At 40.5% G+C, this 23,566-nt stretch overlaps 1 protein-coding gene and 1 long non-coding RNA gene across 18 annotated transcripts in view; one reads left to right on the forward strand and one right to left on the reverse strand.

Annotated features, from left to right (window-relative positions):
* The window catches only part of LOC120408103, a 47,844-nt gene extending 36,767 nt beyond the window's left edge, over positions 1 to 11,077 (forward strand). For 2 of the 5 annotated variants that reach the window (XR_005600418.1, XR_005600421.1), the window contains 3 exons: positions 5,430 to 5,569; positions 9,005 to 10,198; positions 11,030 to 11,077. This is a non-coding gene — a long non-coding RNA (uncharacterized LOC120408103). Of the gene's footprint in view, positions 1 to 3,831; positions 3,939 to 5,429; positions 5,570 to 9,004; positions 10,199 to 11,029 lie in introns of all 5 variants that reach the window. The other 3 variants (XR_005600423.1, XR_005600422.1, XR_005600419.1) reach the window with 3 other exon arrangements.
* The window catches only part of SMARCA2 (SWI/SNF related, matrix associated, actin dependent regulator of chromatin, subfamily a, member 2), a 169,836-nt gene continuing 147,211 nt past the window's right edge, over positions 942 to 23,566 (reverse strand). For all 13 annotated transcript variants that reach the window (XM_039544652.1, XM_039544656.1, XM_039544650.1 and 10 more), the window contains 5 exons: positions 10,965 to 11,070; positions 9,776 to 9,877; positions 4,259 to 4,391; positions 2,604 to 2,746; positions 942 to 1,833 (listed from right to left, as the gene is read on the reverse strand). In XM_039544652.1, coding sequence (XP_039400586.1) covers positions 1,798 to 1,833; positions 2,604 to 2,746; positions 4,259 to 4,391; positions 9,776 to 9,877; positions 10,965 to 11,070 — 520 coding nt within the window. In that variant the 3' untranslated portion in view covers positions 942 to 1,797. The remainder of the gene's footprint in view (positions 1,834 to 2,603; positions 2,747 to 4,258; positions 4,392 to 9,775; positions 9,878 to 10,964; positions 11,071 to 23,566) is intronic.

The raw sequence follows: 23,566 nt of genomic DNA on the forward strand, positions 1-23,566 counted from the left end.
ATTCCTGCACAGATCCGGGAAGCATGTTTACAGATCCCATGAAGCCCAGTAGAAAGGATCAGACATCTTGGTACCCAATGCCTTGCCCTCCAACCGTTTCCTGGGTAGGAGGGAAGCAGCTCCAAGGCCTCCTATGGGATCTGTCTGGGCTTCTTCTCCTTGGGGAACCAGTACCAGTGGAAGAATACTCTAGCTTGTGGCTGCTGTAGAAGAAGATCCTCTTCTTCTTATTTTTGAGGTGTTTTAGTCGGGTGTTGAAACATCTCTGAGGAGGATCAGCCCTCACAGAAAAGGGGTGTGTGGATAGGGTAAGGTGAAAATATCCTCCAGTGAGGTAAAAGTTTCAGTCCTTCCCGGAGTTTGACATACGATCTTTAAACTCAAAATCCATAGCTGAAATCTCCAGGTAGTATATGGTGAAGAAAATGGAGAGACATCAACGACTGGATTGATTTCCTAGGAAATCAGCAAATTCTATTTGAACCCACTAGATGCAGGGACATTTTCTAAAAGAAAGGTTCAGCGTTTTTATTTTATTGGGCAGTATCACTACAAGCTTTGTTGCTTGAGTCCTTGTTAGCGTTTTGAGTTACACCGATGTTTTAGGTTATGGTTTTTAATATACTGTATTTCTTTATACAGATATTTCTGCCTAATGCAAATAAGCGCTCCTGTTACCTGTTTAGAAAAGAGTAGCTTAGGTCTAAATACTAGAGCACTCGTGCAACCATAGTAAAAAGCATGAGCTCATGCTCCAGTACATCTGTTAGTCTATAAGGTACCACAGGACTCTCTGCTGCTTTTACAGATCCAGACTAACACAGCTACCCCTCTGATACATAGTAAAAAGGTATTTTTATGGTCTCCTCCACTCATAACACAAGGCACATATTTACAGAGCTAAATTATTTCTTTATTATGAAAGCACCAACACCACATTCTTCAAAATTACTGGAATTTTATTTGCCTCAGGCTTATGACTTGCAACCAAAGACATTGTGCAAAGAAAGCAAAGATTAAGTACACTTTAGGGAAAAGGTGATAATCCACATTGGTAACATAAAAGGTCAGTTTGATGAAAGAAGCCATCCATTACACTATATAAATTGCAATATTCAATAGCATTTTTTCAACTCAACTTTTTTAAAAATCAAGAGAGAAAGAAAAGCAAAGTTTACAGTAGACATAAATTTTATAGAATTTGAAAAGCATTTTTTTCTGGAGATAGAGCATAAAGTGAAAAAAATGTATATGGACAGGGTGGGGTGGAGGCTAACTACTGTACATTTATAAGCTTTTAAACAATGTTGCATATATGTACCACAGTGTAAAAAAAAAAAACACAGAACAAATAAAAACCTTGAAAACTGCCTGATGAAAAATAAAATAACCAGCAGCTTTTCATGGCTTCTCCTGGTTACCAATGCTACAAAAGACGTATTGTTTCGTCTTTCTGATGCCATTCAAAAGCATCTCATCAAATGATAAAACCAGGCACAATCAAACCATTACCAAGCTAAACCCAAACCCATAGAAATATACTATCAACCCACATTTTTCCATCAAAAGCTTTTTTTTTTTTTTTTTTTTAAATCTTTTGAGGCCCATTTGGTCACAATATGTTACAATTTTTTTTCCTTTTTTACACCATGATATCCATATGTTTGTCTGGCACTACCCTAAAGCTAGTTTATAGAAGATGAGACTACAGAAACAACCCAATGTCTATCTGACAAAATGAATTCACTGGGTATAAAATGACAGAAGGGAAGGGGAGAAGAGATTAAACCCTATGGATCACTCATCGTCACTTCCACTTGCTTCTGACTGGTCCTGGAAGCAAGAGACAAAAACAAAAAGGTTAGAGATTCTTTGCCAGTGATTCTTTGGATTGTAATACAATAGGAAGAAGAAAAACAATAGTTAAATGGACAAATCAGGATTGCCTTAGGAAAGGCGCCACAGTGTTTATATTTCTGCTCCATGACATTTCATGATCATTGCTGTGAGTCTCTTCAGAAAAGGGAAGAGCTGGAGAAAGCACAGTGTCAGGAAACATTAGTTCCTTTCTGTCTGCCCAGCAAACTCGTTAAAAATATTCAGCAAATTTTGCCCTAGCGTGTTGGCATGAATAGAAATATCTATGGTAAATTCATAATACTTAGCATTTTGGGGGTAGTGGTGAAAATGAGCAAATCTTGTGTGCCCCATTTCTGAATTTTAGAAGTGCAAAGGAAAGCTTGAACATCTGAAAAAGAAGTTCCGAAACGGCCAGTGTTAAGACACTTCTGTGCCTTCATTATTTAGCACTAACTCCTATTTCCAAAGGCTGGTTAAAAGAAAAGTTGTAAAGGTCTCCTTTGCAAGATTCACAGCAAAGTTCTTTTTCTCACTTCAGAGGTTTTAGTGCAAGTTCTTTGTGAATTTCTTTTAAGTCTTTTTAGCATTCAGGTGGCCCAATCTCTCTCTCTCAAGCACACTTTCATGCACAAGTTTGCTTAATATTTCTATACACAAAGAATCGAAAGTTGTGATTATGGGTAGAATGGGGGAGAAGTGCAATAGCTGCAACTATCTCCACTGCCTTAGTGACTAAAACTTACATTTTCATCTTGATCCTCATCACTGTCATCATCGCTCACAACGGGCTTGGCTTTTACCCGGCTTTGTCGCTTCTTGCCTTTCCCTTTGTCCCGGCCTTTCTCATCCTTCTTATTCAGCTTGATTTTCACTTTCACAGATTTTGCTGCAAAAATTGACATGAATGTAACAGCTGTCCTTACAGTAGAACCTCAGAGTTACGAACATCGGAGTTATGAACCTCATTTGGAATTGAAAGTACGCAATCAGGTGAAGTTTAAAAAAAAAAAAAAATTTGACAAAAATAAAGAAACTATTTCAGTGCTTTTTCATCCAAATTAAGATGGTTAAAAGCACCATTTTCTTCTGCATAGTAAAGTTTCAAAGCTGTATTTAGCCAATGTTCAGTAGTAAACTTTTGAAAGAACAACCATAATGTTTTGTTCAGAGTTACGAACAACCTCCATTCCCAAGGCGTTGGTAACACTGAGGTTCTACTGTATTTTCTTCTCTCTCCCTTTTCTCAAACAATACAGAAATTAGCTGTCTAGGACCACAACACAGCTTCTTAACACAATCTATCTGTTCATGAACATTCTCCTTCTGTAACAGCCTGAAAAGATCCCTTCCCCTCTGTGTTCTTTATCATGCCTTTGGAATATCTGAAGTAGAGATATTTGCTTGTACTTGTATTTTCCCTGATAGTTCAATAAAAAATGCCATTTCCTTGAGCAGATTAGCTTCATCCTCGCTATGCAATTAAAGTGAGTGGGGTGGCTGCAGGCTGCATTTGGTTCTGGGATCACTCTCTGAGACCTCCTGTGCAACAAAATACATTTTATTTTCAAAATCATTTTTCTCTGTGGACAGGAAGTATCTGCTTTTAGTTAAAGCCAGGTAGTGCTGCTTTAAATTACACAAATACCAGATAGGGTAATTGGCCATCTTCAGGTAGGTGGCTTTCTGAATGGAGCACTAGGGTTTGACTCCAAAAGATCAGCTCATTTCCATTGTACTGTAAAGTAACTGGTTGTTGCTAAAGGCAATGTGTTCTAAGTAATAAGGGTCCTATATGCTTAGCAGAGCTGTGATTAGAACACGTGAGAAGAGGAGGTTTGTATGCAAGCAGTAGCCACAGGGACATGCCATTACAATGGTCTGCACCAGAAGCTGGCAGTTCACTAATCATTTTGGAAGTCATCCAAAAGTATTTCCGCTGAGAGTTTCAACTCTGCTTGGGTCTTCCAACAGAAATTCTGGCAAGGAGCATATGTTTACAACCAACTAAACAGAGAAAGAAGAGCGCACAAGAAATACCACAAGGTGGTCAGTCAGTGGCAAGCTGGTTCACTGTATGGGTAAGTCCCCTATGGGCAGGTAGAAAAAAGGAACATTTCTATAATTTTTGTGGGTTTGGGGTTGGTTGGCTGTTTTTTTGTTTTTTTGGCCCAGAGATGCTTGAAGTCTTTGGCACAGTTCTAAGAGATGTGGCCAGAACAGAGCAGCCAGCCAACAAAGTCTGGGTTGAGAGAATATGGCAAATTTGGTAACAAACTGCTTGCGTTAAAATGGCCAATGGAAGAACAAAAGTCTGTAACCAGTTTCCACATACAAACTGGAGAGACTGAGTACCAAGTGAAACCCGCTTCCCTCTCTCAGATTTGAACAGGTGACTTACATTCTGACTCCGACTCATCTTCCTCATCATCTTCCTCATCGTCGTTGCTTTCATCCTCGCTCTCATCCTCTTTGGCAATCTTCTGTCGGGCACTCTTGAAGACTGATTGGAGAACAATAGAATCCTCATAAATCTGCAACATGAAAGCAAACCTATGTCAGAACTGAAAGTCAAGCTTCATCAAAAATTCACAGCATGGAACATTATTTTCTATGCAAACCCACAGAGAGTGTGGCCCTTTTTTTCATAACAAGTAACAAAGCTTGTTGCATGAATTTTACAAGAAATGCCAACGTTGAATTTTTCATGATTCAAATGAAGAAGCCTGCCGACAGTGCATCACAAAATGTAAGTCCCTCAATGTATTAACTTTTAAACGTCCAATTAAAGGGGAAAATGTCCATCCTAGCACGCATCCATTTTTCTTTTTATTGTATATTGTCATTACTACTCTAACTACAGTATATTCTCCATTAGATAATAACTATGCTGGGAAGCATTCAGAATGAGTCTTCAAATACAAGCTCCCTAACTATGATCCGGATTATAGTCTAACAGTATATTTAATGGTGACAAATGTACCATCCTGATACTAATTATCTTTAATGGTTAAGAAGTCCAAGGTGACTAATAGAAAGAATCTGTGCTAAGCAGTTTACTCCTTCCTATTGGATACAAAAAGACTAAAACATCAATGCTCATTTTCAAAAGGCTTCGTTATTAACATTTCTGAGGCTGCTAAGCATCTTTGGTCCATCAGCTTTCATCTTAACCTTGTCTAAAGAGCATCTAAGAAAGAGAGGAGTGCGTCTTACTTGTAATATATTGATCAGAGCAACACTACAGAAATATCAATCTAAATGGCTTGCAAAAGAAGCACTGAAGCGTCATAATCATCTTTGCAAATGAACTCGTACATGCTGCTACACAGAACTTAGGAGTGATGTATTAGACAACTGAATGTATATTTCTACACTAGCTTGTATTATTCAGATAGCTCAAAGGTACTTTAGAATCACAAACACATTTATCCTGACTAAACTTAATACCAATTACTATAAGATTATATATACAAACGTATCGTATTGGATTTCCTAATCATAATGATTGAGAGCCTTAGCACTCTTACTAGTTCACTGTATTATTTAACAAGTCCCTCTGTATTGGACAGGGGCAATTTGCGAGCAAGACAAAGAGCAGACTTTGGCAGCCGTCACAACCCCTACTGTTTACGAACTGCATCACTGCACAAAAGATCACCAAAGCTAGAGAATTCTTCTCTGATGCTTCAAATGGTTCTGATGCCAAGTGGTAAGGATAACCTGGATCATAATCTGTTACATGGAAAGATAAAATTAACCTTGCTTCAAAACAAATGACTACCTTTGGGCCAAATTCTAAATCCCCTAAAGTCAATGGCAAAACTCCCAGGGAGAGAGGAACCAGATTGAGTGATTATAAAGCCAGAAAGGACCAGTGTGATCATCTAGTCTGCCCTCTTATATAACACAGGCCATAGGACTTCCCTGAATTAATTTGTGTTGGAACTAGAATGTATCTTTAGCAAAAGATCCAATTTAAGTATTTCCAGTGATGTAGCATCCACCACAATCCTCGGTAAGTTGTTCCAACAGTTGTCCTCGCTGTTCAAAATGTGTGACCTATTTCGAGTTTCAATACGTCTACCTTCAACATCCAGCCATTTGATTTAGTTTAGACCTGTGTCTCCTAAACTGAGGAGCCTTCTATTATCAAATTTCTATTCCCCATGTAGGTGGTTACAGGCTGATCAATCACCCTTTGCCCAGCTCTTGGCTGAGCTCCTTGCGTCTATTATTACAAAGTATGTTTTCCAATACTTCAGTCATTTTGGTGGCCCTTCTCTGGACTCTCTCCAATTTATCAAAATCTTTCCTGAACTGTGGACACCAGAACTAGACACAGAATTGCAGCAGTGGCCGCACCAGTGCTAAATACAGAAAATACATAACCTTTCTACCCCTTCTCAATATTCCCCTGTTAATACATCCAAGGATCTCATTAGTCCTCTTAACCACAGTATTGCAGTGGGAGCTCATGTTCAGCTGATTCCCATGACCCTCAAATATGTTTTAGTTACTGCTTCCAAGGATAGAGTCCTCCCAACCTGTAAGTATGGCCTGCATTATTTGTTTCTAGATTTAACACTTTACATTTGGCTGTATGGAAATGTATATTGTTTGCTTATGCCCAGTTTACCAAGTGACTAGATCGCTCTGCATCAGTGACCTACCCTCTTCATTATTTACCACTCCCTTAAACCTTGGGCTATCTGCAAATTTTGTCAGTGATGCTTTTATGTTTTCTTCCACGTCACAGATAAAAGTATTAACTAGAGTAGGCCAAGAACTGATCTCTGCAGGACCCCAACTAGAAACATATCTGCTCAGTGGTGATTCCCCATTTACAATTATATTTTGAAACCCGTCAGGTAGCCAGTTTTTAATCCATTTAAAGCGTGCCAGGTTAGACACTACCAAGTCAAATGCCTAAGAGAAGTCTAAGGGCTTGTCTACATTGGCACTTTATAGGGCAGCAACTTTCTTGCTCAGGAGTGTGAAAAAACACCCCCCTGAGAGCTGCAAGTGTCAGTGTAGACAAGCCTTTAGGTAGCTATTCCCCTTGTGGAGGTGGTTTTTTTACAGCGCTGGGAGAGCTCTCTCCCAGCACTATGCCGCAACTACACAAGCCATGCGCTTTAACGTTGCTAGTGAAGATGTGCCCTGAGTGTATTTCATCAATACTATTCATCTTATCAGCCAAACTTGGAATCTCATCAAAAATATATCAGGTTAGTTTGACAAGACCTATTTTCCATAAACCCCTATTGATTTGCATTATTATATTATATTTATTTAATTCTTTTATTAGTTGAATCCTGTATCAGCAGTTTCATTATTTTGCCCAAAATTGATGTTAGGCTGACAGGCCTTTAATTACACTCGTCACCCCATTTACCCTTTTAAAATACTGGCATAATAATTTTCTTTCAGTCCTCTAGAACTTCCCCAATTTTCCAAGATTTATTGAAAGTCAACATTAACAGTCCAGGGAGCTCCTTGGCCAGCTCTTTTAAAACTCTTGTATGACAATTATATGGACCTGGTGATTTAAAAATATTTAACTTTAGTAGCTGCTGTTTAACATTCTCCTGAGTTATTGTTGAAATGGAGAGTATTTAATCATCATCGTGACATGAATACATCCTAATTTTTGCCAAAATACAGAACAGAAACATTTATTGAGCACCTTTTCTCTTTTTCTGCATTATTTATCATGGACATTTCTACCATTTCCATCTATTTATGGACCAATTCCATTGTTAGGATTTTGTTCATTCCCAATATACTTAAACTCCTCCTTATTGTCTTTAACTATGCTAGTCACTGAGTCTTCCTTGTGTCCTTTTTCCCATTTGTTTATCTCTCTCTCTCTCTCTATATATATATATTTACACACACACACACACTTTTCCTCTAAGCCAGGATGACTTTTTAACAGAGCAGCCTTCTTTCTTAATTATGGCTTTTTGGGCCTCAGGTAAAATATTCCTGAACAGTTCCCAATTTTCGTACTTTTCTATTTAAATTCTTTCTCCCAGACAATTTGGCTCAAATCTGTTGTTAGCTTTGTGAAACTGACCTTTTACATATATATATTATTGGTTTGGACTTTATTCTGTTTACACAAAACAAATGTCATCAAGTCATGATCACTAGCATCTAAGCACCACTAATGTTTAGATCTGAGATCAATTCCTATTAATTTGTCAAGAATAAGTCTAAGACAGAATTTCCCAGTATTGGATGCAACACTTCTGAGTTAGGAAATTGTCATAATTTTCAGAAATTCCAAGGACATTTTAGTGCTGACAACACAAGACATGCAGCATTAGACCCTCACATTGTAATCCCCCATAACAACGCAGCATTCCCCCTTACACACTATAGATCAGTGGTGGGCAACCTGCGACCCACCAGGGTAATCCACTGGCAGGCTGCGAGACAGTTTGCGCCGCTTCCCGCAGCTCCCATTGGCCGGGAATGGTGAACCGCAGCCACTGGGAGCTGCGGGCGGCCATGCTAATGTAAACAAATTGTCTGGCAGCCCATCAGCGTAGTACCTGAACGGGCTGCAGAGTGCCCACCACTGTTTTAGACAGACGTTTAAGGAGCCGGTGTGAATTGGTGCCCGACAGCAGACACCAACTTGTACCCCATATTGTGCCTTATCTATTAGGACACTGATTCATAAGCATGCAAGATAATTTGCTTCTGAATTGTCAGCGACTTGGAAACAGGTAATGCTATTTTGACAGAATGCCTTTCTGTCTCCTTTTCTGCCCATTGGATCCTAAATAGGAAATAGCCAGGGATTAAATTTCAGTCATGCAACTCTTGCTGCTAGTTTCAATAATACCAACTAGGTCAAATTTATGCTCACAAATGAGTAATTCCAATTCCTCTTGTCTCTTACCCAGGGCCCTACAGTTGGTGTATAGGCAATTAAAAATGTTCTTCTCTTTATGTCTCTTGGTGCCTGGATTACTGCTCTTCTCAAGATCTTGATTTTGTTGTGAACGAGTGCTCCTTTGTTGTTTGTTTAATGCCCTCCTGACTAGTCTAGAAAGCCTTATCCCCTAGAAGATTTGGCCCTTATTATTTTATAAGTGAATCTCACATAGACTTTCTGTATTCTTTCTCCTAGGATCACCATTTACCTTTATGTCTTGCATTCATATGGCAGAACACAGACCTACGCATAAATCCATACCCAGCCAAATCCTGCATCCTACACCTGCCTGAGATGAGAGACCCATAGAATTGACATAAATGATCTATTCTCTGAACTTTAGCAATTCAGGGGGAATTCATGAATACAATCTTTCAAAATGGATGTCCATCAACCAGCAATACCAATAAGGGAATATCTACAAAGCACAAATTTACTGCAATGTACAGAGACCACAAAGCACATATCTCCAATGGCACTAAGTGGCCATAAACTGGTTTTCCTCAGTAGAAGATTCTTCCACTGGAGGGGCAGGGGATGTAGTGCCAGCTGGCAATGAATCTGCTACTGTACCATTCCTCTGCATCCTCGCTGCACTCTGGTAATCCCAAGGTGATAAAAGGATCCTTAGGGCCACAGCCATTTAGTGTAGATTAGAACAGGCCTGTGACTGTTTTAAACTACGCCAGGGACAGCACAGAACCATACCCAGAATCAGGGAGCTACAACCAACTCCTTTGTGGCCTTTTCCTCCAGTTGTGTCGAGTGTATACTATATGCAGAAGAGCATTTGGGCCTCTGTGTCTATCAGACAATTCAAACAGAATTTTAACAGAGGTCTTATACACAGTTATCACTGAGCAACAATAGAAATTCCATGATAAAGCACTAAAGACAATGGAAAATAAATGAAAAATACATTTATGCTTAATTTTAACACAAATGCACATGTGGTTTCAATCAGACCTGCGATCCCTCCAAGTTGAATGTCTGAGCATTGTGACACAGCAACATGACATCTTTCTCCAAGTCACCAAGGCTACGGTACTTATGGTTACGAATTCTTTCCTGTTGTGTTTTTTAAAAAGGGGAAGAAAAAGAGACAAACAAAAGACAGGACAATTGGTTAACACTGTGCTGTAATCTTGAATACAAATATGAATGCATTACTATTAGAAATCCCTACTAGAAATGTCATAACTATGTGGAATGACAGATATTGCCTGATTTTATTTATTTATTTTTAGAAAGAAATGTCTAAAACAGGGCACAGTTCTAAGTGTAAGGGCCAAAAGCAAAGTAAAGTTATTCAACTGCTGTGTGGAGCTGAAGGAACAAAAGCAGCAGAGACTCTGCACTGCTTTGTGTAACAAAAGAGATTAATACCAGGTATTTTCAGCTCACTAGGGAGATGGTAAATGGGGAGGGAATTTGTGGAAGTGCCAGGGGCATGGATACAGCATAAGGATACAACATGGATCCTCCTGGCCACAGAGGTTCAGTGGGTTGCATACACTATCTCCCCACATACCCAACAGTATCTGGACGTAGCCCAGCTACTCCAGAAGTTGATTCAGATTTAGAAGGATGATATTCCGGAAGGTTGCCAGTGTTCCAGAAGAGGAACAGAGATGGCTGAATGAGAAGGGATGCTGGCTGAGACTGCGAAGCTACAAGAAGCGGGATTATCAAAGAACCCTGAGAGGAGAGACTGTGAAACCCTAGGACAAAGGGTGATCTGAGGAATTGTTTTTGTCTGTAATAGGCTTACGTTTGGACAAATAAACCTACATATAGGAGACCGGGCTTATCAATGAGTGCTTGTTCATCTGAGGAGAAGCCCTGGTGCATCATGTACAGTGGAGAACACAGGCACCTCAATTGGCCCCTGAAACAAGGGTGAGGTGGATCTTTGGTGCCCAAGGAAGAGGGGGGAAACTGAGGAAGGGTGCTGCAGAGCTACCTTTGGCCACAAGGTTTTGGCTACTGTATTAGCTGGCAATTCCGTGTTTAAAATCTAGGCCTCAGAACATATGCCAATTTGTAATGTCCAAAAAGATCACAATTTGGTGTTGATTAAATGGACAGCCCCAATATTTCTACGTCCAGAAAGAAAAGGTATGAAGAAATGCCCACTCCCAATTAAGATGTCTACCTTTATTTTTTTGAAGTCCACTGGTTTCCTAATTAACTCATAATATTCTGGTAATTCTTTCCTAGATGGGAGCTGAATGAAGACTTCACTTAGCTGCCGTCCTGAACTGTTGATAAAAACAAAGACACAATGCAGACAATTACTGTAGCTTTGTAGTGAAAGAAAATGTACACAATAGCGATCACCAACCATAAAAAATAAGCACGCTTACTTTTCTTTCAAAGGAGCAAGGATCAGTTCTGTTCAGAATAATCACCCAGTTCAATCATCACGGATTTGTGATTTGTTACTGTCCAATTTTTAAGTTCTCAGCCATTGTGACTTTACAATTACAAGAGTCCCTGCCCATTGTGATATTAGAGGTAACTCAACCAATCAACACGCTTACTCTACAGCTAATTAAACAATTTAATTTGCTGTACGAGGGAGACTGCACAGATGGTAGATTATTACTTGGCTCAACTGCCTCACCCATGCAACATAAAATATCCTAAACACATGTAGCCCTTTGCCATAGCACACACCCTTCATTCGCCACCCATGCAAATCAACACTATCACCCAGCATCTCCCACCCACCCTCACTCCTATTTTCCAGAAAGCCAGAAACTTGAGCAGCAAAGCTGCAAGTCATCACTACTATCTAGTAGCGCTTCTGTAGTTATCTGATAGTGAGGTCAGAGTGGAGCAGCTAGTCTCCATAGGACAGTCTTCTGCTAAACCTGAAGCTATATCCGTCAAACAAGTCCACTGCAAGTCATTCTGTCATGGACCTGGGGGAAGTGACCCAGGGAGGAGGATAGCTGGGGGAGGGGGAAAGAGGGAAATAACAGGACACTCTCCTCCTGTGATGCCCTGTAACCAATACAGATATATGAACAACTAGGATATCTGTGTTCTTGGGGGTTAGAGGATAGAATCTGTTGGCTAGGGACCTCATGTTCTACGGGAATGATGAGGAGTAAAAAGTTTCTCACCTCTGCTTACTTTTACCACATGGTCCCAGATTTCTTAATCACAGTTTGCTTTCCTCACACCTACTACTCTTGTGTTGTTGCACTGTGACACCCCTCCTCTTTCATATGCTCAATTTGATAGCAAGAAAAAAATAAGAGATATTCCAAGCACTGCTTCTTATACCATGGAAGAGAAAAGAGACCAAGACTCCACCAAGTCTACTAGGAACTTTACCAAGCAGACCTAATTTACCTCAGAAGCACTTAGATACTGCGACAGGAACTACAGAAAATCTTAAAATGGACAGACAGATAATTCTATTTCAAAGTCTTGTTTTGACTTTGGAAGAATAACACTCCCAACAGTTGCATGCTAAAGGGTACTAGTCTCACTGTGATACTCAGGATGGGAGCTCACAGCTCCTAGTACTGACCAGATAATGCATGTACCATCCCCAGAGAGTGAAGGAACATGCTCCAGCCCAGCCAGTATGGGGGTGCAGAAGGACATTCCCTGTAATGGCTGTTCCAGGCTGGGTGCTGGAACTGAGAGCAGGGAGGCTGTCCCTTTTGTTCTCTCAATGACCTTCCTGCAGGCACCCAGGCAGCACAGAGGAGGCAGCTGTCTGATTCAAATGCAGAGGGGACAAAAGCTGGACCAGAGAAGAGAGAAAGGAGTATATTGGGACAAGGAGTCTTGAGAGACTGGGAAGTGGATTGGTGGTGATGGTGGTGGGGGAATGGAAACTGCAACTGGGAGTTTGGGGTGTGGGGAAACTGACACTAGCTGGGCAAGGAGATTGGAGCTGGCATGGAAGGCAGGCTGGCTCGGCAAGGAGGCTGGGCCTGGGAACTTGATGACCGGGAGGATGACACACTGACATTGGACAAGGAGCTGGAAATGGCTAGGCAAAGAGACTGGGACAAGGAGCCAGGAAGAGGGAGGGGGAATGGGAGAGACAGATTTGATGAGGAGCGCAGGGAGGGACATTGGGAGCCAGCATGGGGAAGGGGAAAGAGATTGGACAAGGTGCTTGGAGGAGGAACTAATACTGGGTGGGCAAGGAGACTGAGACAGGTTGGACAAGACAGGGCAAAAGGGGTCAAAGCTTGAGGGAGAATGGGCAGAAGAGTCTGTGCCCCCTAGAGCAGTGCTTCTCAAAGCGGTGGTCTGTGGACCGGTGTCGGTCCGCGAGCCATCGGTTGCTGGTCCGTGGCAAGTTTCCTCATAAGAGCATCGAATAGGATAATAATATGGCACCGGTCCTGGCACACTGGAAAAAAAAATTGCCGGTCCCCCATATCAGATAGCTTGAGAAGCACTGCCCGAGAGCACACTCTCCTCCAGAGCCTAGAATGGAACCCAAGATTCCTGAGTCTCACCAGTCATCTGCTGTGAGCAAGTATTTGTGAACTCCACAGTCAAAGTGACTCATTCCCTCTGGAGCTGGTCCAAACAGAGAATGACAAATTACTATTGCTATCAGTTACTCCATTAGCTCAAGTGGTACAGGTCTATGTGGAGGACCTAAAGGTTCCAGCCCTGGTGATGACCCACGGAGGTGTCATTATGATACCACATGATAGAATTTATATTGTTTCCAGTTTGTTTTTATACACCTAGAGTACACACACGCAAACTAAGAAATCTTTACAAGTGGCCACAAAAAGTGTATTCCTCATTTTTTGAGTGCTTGACTTAAAATCCTGGTGTTTAATTTACAAAAGTGCAAAGCACTCAAAGCTGCAAATGAAATTAGTAAGCTTTGAACATATAAAATGCTGTATAATGCTAAATCATGAAAAAATCATGACCTAGTGCAGGGATAGTCAATTATTTTTTGTTAAGGTCCAAATTTCTTGGTCAAGGTATAGTCAAAGTCCAGACTCCAGAAAAAAAATAAAATAAAATAGCAAAAATGATAATAAGTAAATAAAAAGATTTTAGGGCCCATTCAAAAGCATCTGGCAGTCCAGATTTGGCTTGCGGTCCGCCTACTGACTACCCCTGTCCTAGTGTCTCAAATTGAGCACCCCAAATTAGTACATACTTTTGACCTTAATTAATCTGTGCCAAAAGTTCCCCGTATGTAAAATGGGATAATGCCACTCTTCTCACAGAAGTGTTGTGAAAATCCATTATGTTTGTGAAGCACTAAGACACTACAGTGATGAGCAGCATAGAAAAGCTCATGAAGAAATTAAGAATTCTGTCTTCAAAGCAGGGTTTGAATAAAGTGCAGTAAATAAGGCCTAAGGCCAGACATTAAACAATGAGGATAAAAACAAAATACTGAATAGCTAGCTCATTAATTGAGCATTATCCATCTGGTGCGGAAGTAAAAAAATAGTATATGATTACATAATCAAAGACTATAATAATGCATATGCAAAAGAGGGCTGAATTAAAGTTGCACAGGCAGCCTTAATACTGGCATGTGTGTGCGTGCATGTGTGTGTGCATGCATGTGTGTGTGCATGCATGTGTGTGTGTATATATCTATCTATATGTGTGTGTGTGTAAAATATATATATATAATTTTCAGAGAATGCAACAAGTTGCTTGCAAAATGGCATGTACACCAGATAAAAAGCAAACAAAAACCTGCAGTTATATGTACAAAATTACTTATTTTGTGTAAACAAGTATGCGTTTTCACAAGCTAACAGATGTGTGCCATTTTACAGACATACTTGTTACATTCTTGTTTAAAAATCTAGCCTTTTCACTTAATTACTTACACAATACATATGGGGGAGGGGGGGAGCAGATTCCTTGTTGCAAAACAGTGATAAAAAAGTGAGTAGCATTAGCATCAGATGCTGTAGTTCACCACAGCCACACAATTACATCATACAGTGAAACACAGCCTTTTAAAGTGCTGAAAAAACCCAAACGGCTATTACTGCTAGCAAAGCATACCTGCTGTTCTGTCATTTAAAAGGTATGGCAAACCAAATTCACAATTCCTACCACTCCTCAAAACTGATTAGCTCCTCAGAAGGAGTGAGTCTCACTGCTATGTTTGAAACTTTAGAAGCTTGTACTTCAATAGAAAAAAAGTCTTTGAGCAGAGGCAATGCAGTCCCGAGTTCAAAGTGAAACATCAAGCTGTTTTCATTGTGGACTGGCCCCAACTGCACTTCAGATTCTGACAGCAATTAAAAACAATTAGTAGTGATATCCTTTAAATATAAAGCAAAAAACTACTGAATAATCTGTGTTCTGTTCCCACTGTAACCCACTCACACTTCTCTCTCTTGCTACTGTACATAAGAAAAGCCCTTCCATGCCTGTATAGCCTTTGTGTGTCATGGCTACACAAGTACACCTCTACCCAGATATAATGCTGTCCTCGGGAGCCAAAAAATCTTACCGCGTTATATCAAACTTGCTTTGAGCCACCGGAGTGTGCAGCCCCGCCACCCTGGAGCACTGCTTTACCGCGTTATATCTGAATTCATGTTATATCGGGGTAGAGGTGTATATACACAGACAGCCTAATATTCTCTAATTATGAAGCTAAATAGTAATACACTAAAATCCAGTATTTTGAAAAACAAGCTGGGGTAGAATTTTATCAATGGCTTTGGTCATAGACTCTATTTATCAAGCTAGAAATGTAACACAAACAATGAATTCCTTTGCAATTTGGCACAACTAATTACTGCCAATTATTTAAAGTTGTGAATAGGAAAAAGCATTAAGATTGGAATATGCAGCAGATATAAAAGACTAACATCTGACTTAGTCTACCTAGATCAATGAGAGCACAGAGTTTTACCGTTTTTTACTGAACCTCCTCTCATAGAAGGATTCCATCTCCTATTCCCTTTGTCCGTGTATATCCATACCATAAATGGACAGGGTTAGAATATATTACAAAACACTTCTTTTCTAGAGAAGTCTCAAATGTCTGTGCTATGGGTAAACTGGAAGAAAATTGTTAATTACGAATGCAAGACTCCTGTTTTAATCCATATCCCCCCACTTTTATAATTAAAAATAATAACCACGAAGGCTTCCACATAAAAAGCCTGCTCGCAGTAAATCACTCCTGGTTGCCTAGCAACTAGCAGGATACATGCTGAAGAGGAAGAGGGACCTGCATACATTAACAGAATCGACTGTGAAAGAAAGAGGAGTGATAGTTCACTACTACTGCACTAGGCCACCCATTTTTGTCCATGTGGACACGCATGCAGATATAGATCACAGATCATTAGAGAAGCGGTTCTCAGACTTCACTGAACCACAATCCCCTTCTGACAACAAACATTACTACATGACCCCATGGGAGGAGACCAAAGCCTGAGCCCGCCCAAGCCCACCCACCCCTGGTGGGGGGCCCAAAGCTGAAGCCTAATGGATTCACCTCCAGGTGTGGGGGACTCTAACCTGAGCCCTGCTGCCCAGGGCTGAAGCCCTCGGGCTTTGACTTTGGCCCTGTGTGGTGGGGCTTGGTCTTGAGTCCCAGGCAAAGGGGCTCAGGCTTTGGCTTCAGCTCTGGGTCCCACCAAGTCTAATGCCAGCCCTGGTGACCCCACTTTGAGGTCCTGACCCACAGTTTGAGAATAAACTTTGGCTTAAAAAAAAAAAAAAAGTCTTTCTGCTCACTGGTTGTTTTATTTCCATTTACCTTGGCAGGAGACTAACCTCCCTTCATTTTTTAAATTGATTGGAGAGGTGTTTGTATGTTTATGTTTGCAGAGTTACATCAAGGAAGAATTCGGTCCTATTTGTATGCATATATTGTGTCAGTTTATTTCTCTTGGCAGTACGGGGTCAAAAGAAACAGGCATGACATGAGAGCTAGAAATAGTAAGGTATTGACCTATCAAACTCCTCATCATTTCAGATATTTGAAGTTGAGGAAACCAGACAGGAAAACAAAAAAGTTGAAACTGCTCATATTTCTTTGAAGAATTTCACACATTGTGACAGAACAGGACAACAATGACATTCTATTCATAGTTGGCAGAATGAGGAGTCCTGAATGCTTGCATTGTACCCTGGAAGACCTCAACATGCAGCAAAATGTGCTAATTACAGTTCCCTTTCAAGTGTAGCTCTGCTTACAGAGAAGCTGTCTTTATAAAAATAATACTTCATGGTAAGAGTGCTCCTCTGTATTTTATAAACTCCATGCATTAGTCCAGAGAAACAGAACTATGCATTTTTGTGAAATATGTTTTAATTATTTCCTTGCAGACTTTGACTTTGCCAATAAACAGTGTGCTTTTCATCTATTACCGAATCAGGAAGTACAATTTCTATTAATTTCCATTGTTGTCATTTGAATATTTGGACCACAATCTTGGTCAGAAGAACAGACAAAGTGGTTTGTGTTGTATATTTAGAAACTTCAGAATCCAGCATGGCTGATTCTGATTGGCTGTTCACATTACAAAACAGCTATAATTCACTCAAAAACACGTAATTCAAGGAAACTCCTTAAGCGATATGCATAAAGTCTTTCAGTTTAAAAACAAAAGTTTCTTCTCTCCCTAAGCTGAGTTTGCTAAAACTGGTGTGCTAAAAGCACTAGCAAATATTTTAAATTTTTTAAAATAAAAAGCGGCAGTGCTAAAATGTTTACCAGGTACCAAACATAGAAAGAGTCCCCAGCACAAGCAGGAACCATGGGCAGTGTGTAGAGACCCTACCTTCCAACTTTCAGATCAGTCTTGGTAAATCTGGTTAACAACCCTCTGCTGAGAGAAGGAAGCACTATGAAACTGCCAGCTACAGCCCTGCACTCACTTCTGCCTGAACCGCACAGGCAGATCATCAATCACAGGAGTCCACCACTTTATACAATGGATGTGCACTGTAGCAAGCCTTGGTAAGAGTCCATCCCTATTTTCTATGAATCTTCTCCTTCTCTAACATGCTAACACACAGTTTCTGTCCCATCACTTATTTAACAAAACATCCTGATACAATCTGACAAAAGCAGAAGAAACAAAACAACTAATGTCCTTAGCAAACCCCTCCAAAAGTTAATTTGTCTGTAACATGGGCCTGTAAAAGGGCCTGTTTTTCTTCAAGGACAGTCAATGTCAATAACAAGCTCATCATTAAAATGTAAAATAACAGCCCAGGGCAGAGCTTCAGATTCTCATATTTTTTGTTTGTTAATACATAGAACTCTGCAACCTTTGCCATTGGCAAAGCAATGTAAGAAAAAAGGGACAAAAATTGCTCTGAAGCTGTAGTTACTTCTTGGTGACAACACATTTGCGAGATTTTTATACAGACTTCCCGTAATGGATCGCCACTTCAGGCACACATGCAAGTTACATAAGCTAGTAACAGATGTGACCAACTCTTAACCACTCAAGGCAGTTAGTTGGAGCATTCATTTTTCATTTCTGAAGATCACGGTTTAACTCTTGTTTTAGATAGCTGGTAAAAAGAAAACTGTAGAGATGTATTAATAAAATAATAATAGTTATAAATAGCAATGATAGGGATAGCCTACTTTCCATTCACCTATATCACGTTTCCACATAATTCAGCAAAACTGTCAGTCTTCATTCAGGCAGGGTCATTGCTGGAACAGGAGAGTGTTCCAGCCTGATAGCACCTGTCCTGGGCCATGAGGTCCTCATTTTCAAAAGTTTTAACAGACATGATGGAAAAATTATTTTCTCATTAATACCAATGTAAATATGGAGTATCTCAGCTGTTACAGTTGTCCTACTAAGAGTTAACTGGTACAACAATGCAGAATTCCCCCTCTCTCACACACTTTAAAAAAAAAAAACTCTCTCTCTAACACTAAAAACTAAACATCTTACACATATAATCCTTCATCAAAAGATAGATTAGCTCAAGGATCAGCCTTTCAAAGGTATATAAGTAACAAGTGGCAAAGAGAATGAGGCCTAAGTGAAAAAGGTTTGCCTAATGGCCCATTGCTTGAAAAATCCACTTGCCCATAGCAAGAAGAAAGCTTCCCTTGGTGAGTGTCATCCACTTTAGAGAACACTTTCAATTCAAAATAAATAAATAAATCAATCTTCTAGCCCTTATGGTTGAAAAGAAAAAACATTTCAAATGTGAAAAGAGCAGAAACCAATGCACTGCAATTGTTCCACATCTGCAGACAGAAAGCACCAATGCCTGTGCTGCTGATCAGAGTCCTGCCAAGCTTCAACAGAGTGAAAAAAGACAGTTACCTTTTCCATAACTGGTGTTCTTCGAGATGTGTTGCTCATGTCTATTCCACAATAGGTGTGCGTGCTCGCCACATGCACTGGTGCCGGAAGTTTTTCCCCTAGCAGTACCCGTAGGGGAGCGCCCTAGCGACCCCTGGAGTGGCACCTCCATGGCACGGTATAAGAGGCGCTGCACGCTCCCCCCACCCTATGTTCCTCTTGCCAGACAATTCTGACAGAGGGGAAGGAGGGCGGGATGTAGAATAGACATAAGCAATATATCTCCAAGAACACCAGTTACGGAATAAGGTAACTGTCTTTTCTTCTTCGAGTGATTGCTCATGTGTATTCCACAATAGGTGATTCTGAACTATATCTGTTGGAGGTAGGAAGGAGTTAATGAACTCTCGGGATGGAGAATGGCCATGCCAAACCCAGCATCCTCCCTGGTCTGAGAGACAATCGCATAATACTAGGTGAACGTGTGAACTGAAGACCACACGGCAGCCCTACAAATGTCCTGAATGGGGATATAGGCCAAAAAGGCAGCCGACGAGGCCTGTGCCCTAGTCGAGTGCGCCCTCACAATTGGTGGCAGGGGGATTCCCACCAGGTCATAACAGGTACGGATGCACAAGGTGATCCAGTTGGAGAGCTGCTGAGTGGAGATCGGCCGACCTTTCATGTGCTCGGCTGAGGCGATGAACAGTTAAGAGGACTTTCTGAACGGCTTAGTCCACTCCAAGTAAAAAGCCAGAGCACGTCACACATCCAACACATATGAAAGACCGTGTACTGGGGCTCGGAGGTTAGGGCCCTGAGTTCTGATACCCGCCTAGCCAACGTGATCACAACCAGGAAGGCCACCTTCCACAAGAGATCTAACCAGGAGCACGTGGCTACCGGCTCAAATGGGGGCCCTGTGAGATGAGCCAACACCAGGTTTAGGTCCCACTGTGGGACTGGGGGCCTAACATATTTATCGTAGATTCCCATAAAGCGTGTTCAGAAGTGATTTCTCAATAACCTATAAATATTTTTAGTTGTTCCCTTCAATCTGTTCCCAATCAAATAAAGGCACTAGTCTTCAGTGACAACTATGTCCATGCAGAGTTTCCAACTTGAACTGTAATTTGCCATCGTAGTGTTAAAAAAGGGGGATGGGGGTTGGGAATGTACCTTTCTTACTTCACAGTCCTTCAAAAACAGCAGAAACAAATTTGCTCAAACTTAACTCCACTGACTTCAGTGCAGTTATACAAGCTGAAATTTGACTCTCACATGTGCACACACAAGCACAGGACAACTCAAATATGACATTTCTGTAACAATGCCAATTTTAAGAAATAATAATATTCTGTGTGTGTGGCTGTGATGGGAAGGAAGAGATATACAAATTCTTAAAGCAAGAACACCACAAAGAAAAACAAAAGCTACCTCACAGTTCATTTCTGTTTATGCCAGCTGGACCCAGACTGGCTTCATATATTCAAAATACAACTATACAATATATTAGGGGGCTTGTATTCAAAGGCTTCAAAATTACCCAGAGCACTGCTAGCCTCCTATTACATCTTTAGCAAGCTCCACTGGATAAGAGATCTGTTTTTTAATACTCTGTCAGGGGACCAATAACATTATTAGAATTTTATTATGCATAAAGCCAGAGGGGAGTATTTGTGCACTACTCACATCACTCATCACTGTAATTAAGATGTTCAAATTCTCAGTCCTGCTACTCTTATTTTGGTTTGGCAGAACGTACAGTGAAGGCAGTTGCCATTGATTCACTTCTGAGATGATACAGTTCATGGCAACTGGAAGCCATTTATATCCAAAGGGAATAATAATTAGAGAAATTAAATCCTGCATCCACAGTGAAGAATATGGGGCTTAGTGGGTCTGAGTAGCACAAACATTGAGAACACATACCTGAAAATGTCAGTTGCTTACATGATCCATAACTGTATTGTTGAGTATCTGCCAATATTTTTCTAACAATTTTAAAGTTCAGATTACTCCAAATGGGAAACTATTTTAGATGACAAATACTGTAGTCTGTTACAGTACAGCCTTACTTACATAGAGGATTTGGGAGACATGCAGTTCCCTTTGAAAAAACAGGGTTTCTGATAAGTTGGTAATGGTCAGAAAACCCAGAACTCAATGGACACGCAAGCTCAACAGATAGCTTTATAGAGGTTGTGCTAGTTGCAACTCAATCCCTGTGAAGGCATTAGGCAAAACTTGACAGCACTCTCGTCCAAGTGTCTAAAATCTGTATATTTATACAGCCCCATAACACAACTGGGATTTATTGGGTATTGGTTGCACAGTTAACTTAGTGAGTGTGCACGTAATGGGACATGGAAATTATGATAACCTGTGTATTCTCTGGTGTCACTTCTCTTCCTTAGCACTGCTCCCTATTGTCTATGTAGTTAAACCAACACTGATGATGAAAACAGCAGCTCATTTTAGGGAGAATGGGGTGGTTAAAGAGGCACAGAAAGGGAAAAGCAAGTAAGCTAAAGCAACTGATACCTAGTTGTTTTGTAATTCATCTGAGGCTGGATCCCAGCTTTTTCACCCCAAACCCATTAACCGAAGAAAAGACTCTTGGATTATCTTGGGTAGTTAGGTTGCTGCCTGCTCTGGTTAGTTCTGGCTTAAGTGCCATGACTAGGCTTGGATAATGTAAAATAATTTATAGACACCCTTAACAGAAGCTAAAGTACAAAACAGGATTTACTGTGTTGAAATTTTTCCAGGTTTTTCTAAATCAAAGAATTCATGCTAACATTTGCCTATGACTTCCACTAAACACTTTGTGTGTTTTGTTATGTAGCAATAGCTAAAATAAACAACAAAAACAAAACATCAAAATGATGTCACCAGGACCTTGAAACAGGAGATGGTGGGATGGTTCTGTCCCTCTATTCCTTCTCTTGGCAATAACGAATTGTTACTCTACATTCTAGACGTGAGAAGGGTTTTGTACATCTATCTCAAAAAATCCTATAGGTCCTGATCATTTCTTATCCCTCAACAGGAACCCAAAAGGGAGGATACATCTATATTGCTAGGTGGGTAAAGGAATGCATTAGTGAGGCTTAAAGATTAAACCATTCCCTTAGCCATCAGGGCCCCAGCCCATACTACCAGAGCAACAGTTACATCATGGGCAGAAAGGAGATGAACATCCCCACTGGACATTTGCATGGTAGCAAGCTCAGTCTCCCTGTTTACTGTGCAAATCTCTCAAGATACCTTTGTGAAGAAGGTTCTGTATGCTGCACTCAAGTGAATTGTTTTACCACCCTCCAAAGTGCCTCTCTGGGCCTGCTGTGTTAAGTCTGGGGTAAGTTTTGCTTTGAGACGTCCTAGATACTGACCATAAGAAGGTGTATAATAAGAGAAAAGGGAATTTATCACAGATTTAATTTCTCCTGGTCCTTACCAAATCATCTTAGACAAACACCTGAGTAAGGAGGCTGCGAAACACACAACTGCTCCTCACCTGTAGGTTTTCTATTCCTTCCAACCCTCACTTAACCTGCCCTTTTGACTGTCTAGCTTTTAGGACATTTGAACAAGCAGGCAAACATCATAGGTGTTGGTTCCAAAACAAGGTAGGGGGGAAAAAGGCATGCTGCCTTCAATTTCAAAAAGAGGAATATGGCAGAGCAAAAAAACCAACAAACAAAAAAAAAACCCCCCAGAAAACCCAACTACAACCAAACCCTAAAATAAATGGCCCAAAGAATAGGAACTGTGTGTACCAAGCGATGAAAAGAGAAGGTGATGATACTGCAAACAATGGAGAGCAGCTTAAAAAAACCCAAAATGATATTTAAATAGCATTTGATAGTGTCTCTTTATTACTGTGGTACCTCTAAGGTGCCACAAGTACTCCTGTTATTTTTGCATTATACACTGCAACTGGCTATTGTCCAGCTTAAAGAATTGCATTTATTTCCAATTAAGCTCTGCTAACAGCTAAACCTCTTCCCACAAATAGAAAGGTTGGAGAATGCATTCCCTGCAAGAATGGATGGCTGAAAGTAGAAAATTATGAAGACTGCATTTGGTTTGAAGCATAGCAGGCCAAAGGGCACCATTAAGCATTTATAATAGGTGAAGTAAGGGAAGTGACAAAAGAAATTACAGGTGCGTGAATGGTATAATTTATGTTAGTATTTCCATTCTATAATCCTCTCACAAAACAGGTTTACAGAACTCAGCCATAAAAACAGTTCTAGGCTAGAAACTGGAATTAGCTGGCCAGTTATTAGTCCATGTGTTATTTAAAAAATAAATCACTTTTATAAAATACCACCCACTCCTTCAAGGAGTTATTGCACTGTGAAGCCTGGAAGAGCATAAGGATATCATTTGAAGTAAACATACTAACGTCTATTCACAATGCCAGCCACAGGTTAATACTGCCTTTCTCCAAATCTGGTAGGTAAATATGCAGAGG

The sequence above is a fragment of the Mauremys reevesii genome, linkage group 6, assembly GCF_016161935.1.
Source record: "Mauremys reevesii isolate NIE-2019 linkage group 6, ASM1616193v1, whole genome shotgun sequence".
NCBI classification, from domain to species: Eukaryota; Metazoa; Chordata; order Testudines; family Geoemydidae; genus Mauremys; species Mauremys reevesii.